This window comes from Notolepis coatsorum, assembly GCF_963971535.1.
Source record: "Notolepis coatsorum genome assembly, chromosome: 1".
Lineage (NCBI taxonomy): Eukaryota > Metazoa > Chordata > Actinopteri > Aulopiformes > Paralepididae > Notolepis > Notolepis coatsorum.
This window is the reverse complement of record NC_140165.1, coordinates 63,284,590-63,295,469: the sequence shown is the minus strand read 5'-3', so window position 1 is coordinate 63,295,469 and position 10,880 is coordinate 63,284,590. Positions and strand designations below refer to the sequence as shown.

The 10,880-nt window shown below is 43.0% G+C and overlaps 1 protein-coding gene across 1 annotated transcript in view; it reads left to right on the top strand.

Annotated features, from left to right (window-relative positions):
* Window positions 1–353: 353 nt before the first annotated feature.
* Window positions 354–10,880, top strand: part of ephx2 (epoxide hydrolase 2, cytoplasmic) — a gene marked incomplete at its 5' end in the record, with an annotated part of 62,596 nt that continues 52,069 nt past the window's right edge. Inside the window, one exon of the mRNA XM_084333432.1 lies at window positions 354–463. Within this exon, the coding sequence (XP_084189558.1) occupies window positions 354–463 (110 nt within the window). The remainder of the gene's footprint in view (window positions 464–10,880) is intronic.

The following is a 10,880-nucleotide window of genomic DNA, read 5'->3' as shown; positions in this document are numbered from 1 at the left end:
GCACGCTGAGGAGGCCGTGCAAACTGCAATGGAATATGGGGCATCTCTCTCTCTTTACCTAATATTTTGATTATATCCTGACATTTTTCAGTTGGAAGGGCAGTCTATATGCGTAACGGTAAAAAAAAAAGAAAAAAAATTAATGGCACTTTTTATGAGACTCAAAAGGGCAGGTGCTCAAGCACCCCCCTTGGGCTCTATGCGTGAGTCAGCTGGGCACTATCTATGGGTCCGCACAGTGAACTTCAGCAGCGAGTAGCACTGTATAATTGGGAGGAGGGAACAAGTTCAACCTATAACCTACACACTGTTTCATTCATTGTCGCTGTAGCCTGTCACAGTCGACTGGGAACATGTCGGGGAGGAAGGCTGTCCTGTTCAACTTGCGCGGAGTGGTCGCTCCGAGCTCCACACCCGGCGATGTCGCCTTTCGCGAGTTCGAGGAGGCGCACAAACTTCCACGGTAAGCAGAGAGATGGATAGAGAGAGAGACAGAGAGAGAGCGTGAGAGAGGGATAGAGAGAAGGGGGTGTTGTTATGTAAGATACTTGTCAGTCTACTCTCCACCAGCTTGGGGACCCTGATGTAAACAAGACGAAAGTCTTTCTCTGGTCTGCATCCCCTTAACAATTGTGTGTATTGAGCCGTACTGTACTGTACCCATTCTGCAATCTGTTAAATCAAGTTTAAATAAACGCATTCATTCAAGATATCTGGCCTCGCGCGGATCTCACAGCTGTGCTCGCACAGTGCAATACTCCAATTCAGCCATTGGGTGGGTGGCGCTGCTGAGCGGTCCCCAGACCGCCGGACCGTTGCCTTTAATATTCACGCCTGAGAGCGCCGCTGGCTCTGCGGCTCTGCAGTTGCATGCTTCTCGCGCACAGCCGCACTTTGTGCCTGGTGACCTGCTTGCAGCAGCATAATCGATCAGCCTGCTGGCTGCTATAGGATAATACTGTGAAATGAGTCCAATATGCCGATGCAACGGTTGCATAATGCAGTAAGCTAATGTAATAGGGTGATCAGCGATGTGAATTTGAGGCGATATGCATTTTTAGTAATATTTTTTATTAGTGGGCCGTGGCTATGTGGGTCAGAGCCTAGGTGCTGTAGCTAAGCTAAGCTAAGCTCTGGGGACCACCACCAATAGTTTAATTTATTTAACTATTTTCTTCTCTAGAAGTATTATTATATGGTGAGAGAATGGCTATAATCCTGCTCTCTCCTAGTCCTCTGATATCTCTACCTGTGGAATATACAGTTACTAAAATCATGTAAGCATATTATACCCTGGTTTAATCCATATGTAACAATAATATGTAACATTTTCATTCAGTTGCCATACCAAATAAATGTGAATGTATTGCTTTAAAGATCCAGTTGGGGCCCTCCTCAATGGTTGTAAGAGGTGTGTATAGACCTCCAGCTGCTGGCACAGAAACTGTAGATATTCTAGCAAACCTCAATTCTTGTTTTTCTGATTATGAACTATTGGTGGTGGGAGATTTGAACTTGAATCGAATCAAATTAAATCAAATGTATTTGTAGAGCCCGAAATCACAAATAATTGCCCCCCATGGGCTTCACAGATCAAGAATCACAATAGATCCACAACAAAAACACCATAAAATCCACAATTTAAGCCAACTTAAACTGGCTAAATAGGAACGCTGGGGGAGCTAGCATTCACAAGCCTGATGCAGTGGCGGCCGCCCCCTCTGGTTAACCCTGGTTAAAAGAGAGAAGAATAAGAATTTTTAGTTTTTGTTTTTTGTTGTATAGCCCTATAAATAATATAAACATGTTTAAAATGAATAATATTTACTAATTTTAAGTGTTTGTGTTTCCAATGCACAATATAACGTTAATATATCCAATATAAATAATCGTTTTCCTGAACAGGAAGTGACTCACTGTCTGATAGAGAATATGTTCTGTTACCGTAGCCGCATTTCTCCTAGCCGTGTTTCTCTCGGGCTAGACGCAATAGCGCTTTGAGTGCGCGTGCACGCCGTGCACTGTTTCATCGCTGTATCCGTCGCAGCCAATCAGTGCGTAACGCGCTGTGCGTTGAAATATGATGTATTATGATGGAACACGGGCGCGTTTTGAAGCGGCCTAAGCAGCAGCGTCTATAATTTCCGTAGCCGCATTTCTCGGAGACGCTCTCTGATTGGCCGACATCAGTTTTTTCCGTAGCCGCATTTCGCGGAGACGCTCTCTCTGATTGGCCAATGCCAGTTTCTGGGTTACAGTAGATAGTCTCTCTATGCTGTTGTGTTGTTGTGATGCAGCTATTTGTCTTAGAGCGTGAAGGCAAGTTCTTTCGACGGTTAAGCTTAGGCACTCTTTCAAAGTTGGTTAAGGTTAGAGTTTGTCTTAGAGCATGGCGATAGGAACGCCAGGTAGTTTGCAGGCTGTTCGACGCGGAAATGGACAAAGACACAGCTCTTCACTCACACAGTACTTGTTGGCTAACAACTAGGGATGCACCGAATGGGAAATTCTTGGCCGAAACCGATACTGAAAATAGGAAACAGTTGGCCGAAAACCGAATGCCGAAAGGCCGAAAATGATTAATAGAAATATATATATATATAATGTATTTTTTTTGTTCAGCTACCTGATTATGACAAAAGACATGATTATGGCAAAACTTAACTTAAATAATATTAATAAAAGTCAATTGCATTTTCTTTTCTCTGTAGTATAACTACAACCAAGTGCAGTCAGAACAAAGCCAAGGTGCTTTAAAACTGCATAAAGATCTGCACACATGAGAGGGAGAATAGCTTATAGCAGACTTAATGATGTTACTGTAGTGGCTACAGTAAGCATTTTATATAAAAGTACTCTGTATTTTTGTATGACAACTAATAAAGAAACTTTAACTACTGTCATTCACTGCGTTCTAGCCTACATGGAAGGACTTGTATTTACTACATCTCCCGTGACTCTTAGCGGTGGATGACGTAGCTTAAGAAAGACGAGTGAAAGAGGAACTGAAGCGTTGTTAGCTAGCTTAACGCTAACGTTAGTTAAGGTTTTTAACCGCGACGGGCATATAGTAATGGCGAGGATATAAAGCATGTTAAAGACGCATTTATTGGACGCGTTGCGCGCAGGGTTTACATAGAAACAGCGCGACTCCCGAGTCCCAAGAGGAGTTATCACAGGCTGCAGAACGCAGGACTGAAGAGCTCACGTTGCGCATGTAATGACTGAAGCCGCGTTTTGATGACATCATCACAACAACACGCGTTAGGTTACAGGTTGTTTCTGTTTCGGCGATATATTTTCGGTGAAAAAACTCTTTCGGCCGAGAGCCGAAAGGCCATTTTCGGCCGAAAACTTTCGGTGGCCGAAATTTCGGTGCATCCCTACTAACAACAAGCTATATATGGATGCAGTGTGGACATGCATGGACAATGGACATCAACACAGTCTGGACAGTGGAGTGGATATACTTTATCAAGCCCTTCTGCCTGCTGGACCACGTTTCAACTTAACAAGGTAGAGTTGCGATATCTCTCGCTCGCTCTCTCTCTCTCACTCTCACTCTCACTCTCACTCTCTCTGATTGTGTAGGGCATATTGGAAGCGTGGCTGCATTTGACTGACTGTGATCATATTGATTGATGGCAATGGTGATAGTTGTACCTAATTAAATATTCGCCAATGCGTGGTACATGTTTGCAAAATGTTTGGTATAGCGCCCCCCATGGAGAAGAATGTACGGGCCGCCACTGGCCTGATGGCCTGTGGGTAGAAACTGTTTGTCAGTCTCGTAGTCCTGCCTGCCTGATGGCAGGAGGTTGAAGAGTCTGTGCTGGGGGTGTGTACTGTCCTTAATTATGTTATGTGCTCTCCTGGTGGCAGGGGCGTAGTTTTGGTATGGCAAGGTATGGCACTCGCATATCCGATATACCATATCCACATATCCGAGGACTTGACATGGACCACACACATTGACGGCACGACAACGCCTCTACTTCCTTAGGCGCTTAAGGAAGTTCAATGTGAGTTAGAAGATCCTCAAGAACTTCTACTCATGCACAATGGAGAGCATCCTGACTGGCAATATCACCTCCTGGTTTGGGAATAGCACTGCACAAAACCGCAGCAGACTACAGAGTGGCCCGTTCAGCCGAACGCACAATTGGAGGGGGACTTCCCACTCTCCAAGGCATTTACAACAAGCGGTACATGGGCAAGGCTAAGGGAATAATCAAATACTCCAGCCACCCAACAACTGCCTCTTTGAATTACTGCGGTCAGGCAAGCGATACCGGAGTCTCATGGCAAGCACAGAGCGACTCGGAAGGATCCCCAGGCCATCAGGATGCTCAATGAACAATGAACAATAAGCAACCATCAACACACCCACAGCACACATAAATAAACAACCCACTGTAGCACCCACTTTACCACTTTAGACACACTTTACACTTTATATTTATATTATATTATTGGTAAGGAAATTGCACATCATTCTCATTCCTTATTGCACCTCCCTATTGCACCTCACCACTACAAGGTGGCACCACAAGCTAAGCTATACCTCATAATTTTGTACCAGCTGTACCAGTGATGTACCTGAACGCGTTCAATGAACGATCGCTCATGAACGCGTTCGTATTTTGGGTGAACGTACTGATTATCCGCTAAATAAACGTTATTGAGAACGCATTCATTATCAGCGCTTTATAACGGCGTTCAAACATGCGTTCATTCTCAGCACTCTGTTATAACGGCGTTCAAAGGTGTGCCAGATTTCATATGCATTTCAGCCGAAAACCCAGTTAAAACACACCGTAAAAAGGCTACAAAAGTATGCGGGAAACCACCTTATCTGGCAACGCGCCCTTGGCTACGTCATCAGACTCATCACAACAAACAGACCAGACCGGAACAGCGAGCAGAAGCCGAGCAGCAGGTCGAGAGCAGCACTCGCTCAGAATCAGACCCTACCTCTAGACGTCTGCGTTTGAGCATTTAAAAGAGTTTAACATTAAAGTCAGTACTGACTCAGACGGAAAAAATCTAACGTTTGTCTGTAAACTTTGTCCACTCGGTTTGAAGAAGCAAGTCCGCACATCGACGTCGACAGAAAACCTTAAAGTTTAAACGGCACATTGAGAATAAGCAAACGTCCTGTTTTTGTTTTCATAATAAAGACAATTCAAGCAAAGTTTTTCCTCATGTTTTTGAAAATATACTGTAGAGATGAAAGCTGCAGCTGCTACTAGTGTGGACTGAATGGGCGACGGCAAAGCGTTATGGAAATGAATTGATTGATTGATTGAAAACTTTATTAACAGATTGCAGAATGGGTACAATACAGTATGGCTCAATACACAGAATTGTTAAGAGGATGCAGACCAGAGAAAGACTTTCGTCTTGTTTACATCAGGGTCCCCCATTTTCAATTCATCAGGACATATATGACAAATGAAAAATGCAAATGCCAGTATTCCGATTGCTGTCTGTGGTTCAATATTTTTTACAAATAATAGCTCGCAGCCAGCAACGTATTGAAAAAAGAACTATAAAAATTAAAAAAAAATAACTATAAATTAGTTCTTTTTTGAAACCATGAACTTTAGTTCAAATTTCTTTATTATGAACTATGAACTGAACTAGTTCATTTTAAAAATTGTGAACTGTGAACTGAACTAGTTCATGTAGAAAGTGAACTTTCCCAACACTGAGCTGTACATACTGTATATATAGATACACAGAAAGAAACATTTCATGCAAAGTATTCTGTAACCTGTATGACAACTAATAAAGAAACTTAAAAAAAAAAAAAAAATGTTATCCTCTCTTTCTCCGATTTTTCTCTGTTTTTCTCCCCGTCCCAATTTAGTCGTTGTGCCAATTCCCCCCCCCCCCCCCCCCTGCCTGGTTGTTGTGCGCATGTTCTCCTACTGGTCGGTACAAGGGAACCCTGAAGTCATCCGCACGCTTCCTCCGACATGCGCGGCAACAGCCAGTGACTCTTTTTTCACCTGGCAGCGAGGACTCTCATTGGTGAAGCGTAACGCGTGGGAGGTCACGCTGCCTTCCTCAAGTCCTGCCTCCGCTGAGCAGGCGCCCAGACCTGACCTGTAGGTGTCGCTGTCCACAACGCCAGATTCCCACCCATGACTTCCCTCCCCCTAACTCAGCCAAACGAGTTAGTATGACGACGATCAGACCAAGCCAAGGCAATGCTGACTCCGGGAGTCGAGACCGCAGCCTCTTGGTGCATTGGTGACGAGCGCAATCTCCGCTACGCCACCTGACCGCCCAACTAATAAAGAAACTTGAACTTGATGTCCGGTTGCCGACTCTGACTGACTGGGGCCTGTTTGTAAGAACGTTCAGCACCCAGTTACAGAGAGCCGGTGTCAGACAAACAGTGAGGAGTTTAAATGAACAAGCTTTCATGAATGATATTATGCATAGCAGCAACATCTTCTTCATCATGGCAGAGTCTGCCGATGTTCAAGTGACCCTTGACCTCTTCACAAATACCCTGGTTCTTGCATGAGTTGTCAACTCTGCTTAATGACAGGAATATGGCCTGGTCACATGCTAGACACTCAGGTGATCCACAACACTGGCTTGCCTTTAAACAGCTCAGAAACAGATGTACCACAGCTATGAGAGTCAAAATCAAATTACTTAGATTTAATTACAAGTTCCTACACAAACCCGGCTCAGTTTTGGAAGACAGTTAACTTAAAGAAAAACAAGACCTCTATTCACTACCCGGCCGCTCATATTAGTGTTGACGATTGTGTCATTTCTAGCCAGAACTAAATTTGTCTGGCATTTAATAAACACATTGCAGTTGCTGGGAACCTGTTTGATAGAGAATATATTGGACTTCTTCCTGTTGATCTTAAAGGGGAACTATTTTACTATTTCTTTCACTATTTGGGCACTTTTACACAATTCCTGTGAGTTTATGGAACACCTCTGTAATTCTTTATTTTTTTTTATTCATTGTTTTGTATTTCTAATCAAGTCCTCAAACAGCATTTTTTTCTACCTCAAGATCTTAAGCCGTTTTGAGCCTGGGCTCCAACCACGGTGGGAACTGTGTGGAGACTCATGCAGCCGAGTCTCTCTGACATCACAAATCAGTAAGGCTGAGCCCGAACGTTCGAACGTTCGTTCGTTACGCTGACATTCGGACTTTAATTAATAGGTTCGAACGTTCGGTGAAAAAAAAATAAAGGATGCGCACGGGGTTGAGGTGATGTGAATGCGAGGCGCTCGGCTCAACCAGTATGGTCTGCCGGGCTGCAGCGGGATACTATTTCTCAACCAGAGCTCTATTTTGATTGACAGGCGATTCTGCCAATTACGTCACACCGCTTGCACCCGCCTCTGCTGTTACCACCAATCGGCAAGCCTCAACAGACTTACCGTAGCTACCGGGGAGCCGTAGTTAGCTCCCCGCCGAGGAAGTAATCGGTAACAAGGTTTCCGTAGGTGAACCTGCATTAGGATCATTAATGAATACCATCCTTTTTCGGCCACGGAGCGCGAGCTTCATGGCGGGAGGTGGTTGCGTTGGAAACAACAGCAGGCGCACGGTGGACAGACCCGTCCACCGTCTACCTCGGAACGGTGGTAGGGCGGACGGGCGGCAGGCGTGTTGGGAGCCCGGCCGTTCCGAGGTAGACGGTGGACGGGTCTGTTGAGCCGAGGCGTGCGCCTCTCCTCCCGGCTCCCCTCCCCGTCGACCAAGAGTGAATACCTGTTATTGAACGTGTAACACTAACTATATAACGTTCGGTTAATGCCACAAAACGAATGCATTTGTTTATCTAGCCCCTTACGTGACTGCAAGGGCTATTGTTTATCATACTTTGATTCAGTAGCTTGTTTATTTTCTTCTGAGTGCTTTGTTTAATTACATGTTTACATGAACAGCCACCACTGTAAACAACATGTTGTTCACCAATAGACTATGCAATGCCGCCCTCCGTAGGATCTATAATACAATAAAAAAAAAAATTATTATTAAAAAAATTTAAAAAAAAAAATTATAAAAAAAAAATTATAAATCTTTTTAAAAAATCGAACGTTCGTTCGATAAACCCTGGCGAACGTTCGAACCCTAAAAACAGGGTTCGGGCTCAGCCTTACAAATCAGCACATTTTCAGATGACTCAGTTCAGTGAGGGTGAATATTGTGAGAGGAGAATTGGAAGAATGCGCCAATATGAGAATTAGAGACGTATATAAGTCCACATAGCTAGGAAACAATGCTAAACACTGAAAAAGGCCATTTATAAGATAGTTCCCCTTTTAATGTTGATATAGACACTGAGGGGCGAATTCACAAAGAATCGATTGCGCGGCGCTAATAGCACCCTTAACTGCGCGCGATTAGCGCATGCTATGTGCTCCGCCTTTGCGAGCCATTCACTAAAGATATTGCGCAGATGAGATACTAGCGCAAACACGCCCATAGGTGTGCAATTTGCTCCTGATTTGCTGTAGCGCAGTTTGCCCGCGGAGCAGTTTGCACCTGACAGCGCTGTTGGCAGATATCAGGAAGGGGACAAAATAAACCCGAAATGAGGCATAGACATAACAGTATTTTTCATCATTGTATTTAGTTTATTTTGTAATGTATACATTTAGTCATTTAGCTGACGCTTTTATCCAAAGCGACTTACAAGTTCTGTACGACAAGTCATCAGGAAGGGCACAACTCTATCAGCTGAGTAACAATGTTCATCAAAGTGTTGAGGGCTACAGTGTAGGTTAGTATATTAGGACAAGTGCATGACAGTAAGGTTAGTTAGGTTAGAATTATTATTATTATTTTTTATTTCAGATAATGGTTGAAGAAGTGCATCTTTAGTCGACGGATAGAGCTTGCTTAATTTGTATTTTCATGACACATGGCATCCTTTGTTTTTGTCACTATCTTTTGTCATTGCATTTGTTTGTCATGTTATCCCCAAATAAATTATTTTGAGCAGACCTGTCCATGGTGCTGAATCTTTAGACCGAAGTTAGGCACTGTGCCAGTGAAAATATTGTCTCATTTAGGAATATTTTTTTTGAGTGAGAAAGTTGTATTTAATGTTTAGTTAAGATAATAGAACCCACATTATCATATACTCGAGAATAAACTTTTCATTGGCTGCGTTTCCAGCGTCTACTTCTCATGGACCTGATGAAACATTATAAATTAAAAGTTTATTCTGGAGCATAATAGTGTGTGGGTTCTATTCTCTTTATTGTGATTATTACCTAACCCGGCACCCAAAGGAGTGATGTGCTTTGGGGGGAATATATAGCATTGCCCCACCGCTACGATCCAGGCATCTAAACCGGCTTTTTAAGATGCCAAATGTGCACGTTCTGATGAGACTCTGATTGTAGGCCGCCTCTCCAACATTGGCAGGATTACGCACGGCAAGTGGACCCAGGGAATTTTGCAACCACATTCGTTATTATATTACTGCCATTGCACACTACCTGTGTAACTGTGTTGATTGAATACGTTTGCTTCCTATTTATTGGAACGTGAGTGCAATCAATAATAATAATAAACTTTATTTATATACCACCTTTCATACAAGGATTGCAGTTCAATGTGCTTTATATAATGAAGACATAATACAACAAGCAGCAAGAGCAATGCATAACGCAAATAAAAATGTCAGCATGATGCAAAATAAAAATCTCATTACAAAATCGATCAATAGCGCTGAAAACATTGGGAACGCCAATTTAACAATATTTAAATAATAAATAAGATTGCATGGGATCTCTGGGTGGCTGGCTCAATATCATCCTTGATTTCATCGAGTAGATCAAGAATTGCTTGAGCTGGCAACCTGTGTCTCCGGATGATTTCGGTCTCGCTTAAATCAAAAAGTGATATTTTCATTAGAAATATTCTTTCACAAGCACGCCTGGCATTACGATGCCTTCGCCTGGCAACGATTACTGCTGCCATGATCACCTGAGACGCTGGCAATGACGCCCCTTTATAAATGCGCTTAGTTACCACCAAATCTCTCAAGACGTAAATAGCGTCGCTTTAACTGCACGTCGCAATTAGCACCGATCTTTGTGAATTGGGAGTGTTCTTGCGATGAGGCTCATTTGCATAGAAAGGGGCACATGTTCCGCCCATATTATCTCATTTAAATACCCGCAAATATCACAGACGCACCGAGACGCAATGCTGATGGCAACGCAATTACCACCGTATTTCACCCTTTATGCTTGCTTTGTGAATAGCAAACTGTGTTTCAGTTATTTTCGCCGGCATAGCGTCAGAAAAAGCTGTGCAATCCCTTTGTGAATTTGCCCCGGATTGTGAGTCCCGTGGATTACACCCTGTCAGTGTGTAAAGTCGAGTTATGCCCAATAAAAATTGTCAATAACTAAAGGTGTGCCACAGGGTTCAATTCTAGGTCCTATCCTCACTATTTATATGAATGATATTGTGTCTTCACTGAATGGTTGTCAAGCCCATCTGTATGCAGATGATACTAGGGATGCACCGAATGGGAAATTCTTGGCCGAAACCGATACCGAAAATAGGAAACAGTTGGCCGAAAACCGAATGCCGAAAGGCCGAAAATGATTCATGGAATAGATTTTTTTTTACCAATGTTGTTCAGCTACCTGATTATGGAAAAATATATGATTATGGCAAAACTTAACTTAAATAATAAATAATCACTATTATGGGTATTTTTGTATCACAAACAGTACTGTATTTGCAAATCTGGTATGTCATAAATATATAGATGTAGCAGTACTGTCTATCTGTATGTCATGTATGTCATATATGTCCTGATGAATTGAAAATGGGGGACCCTGATGTAAACAAGACGAAAGTATTTCTC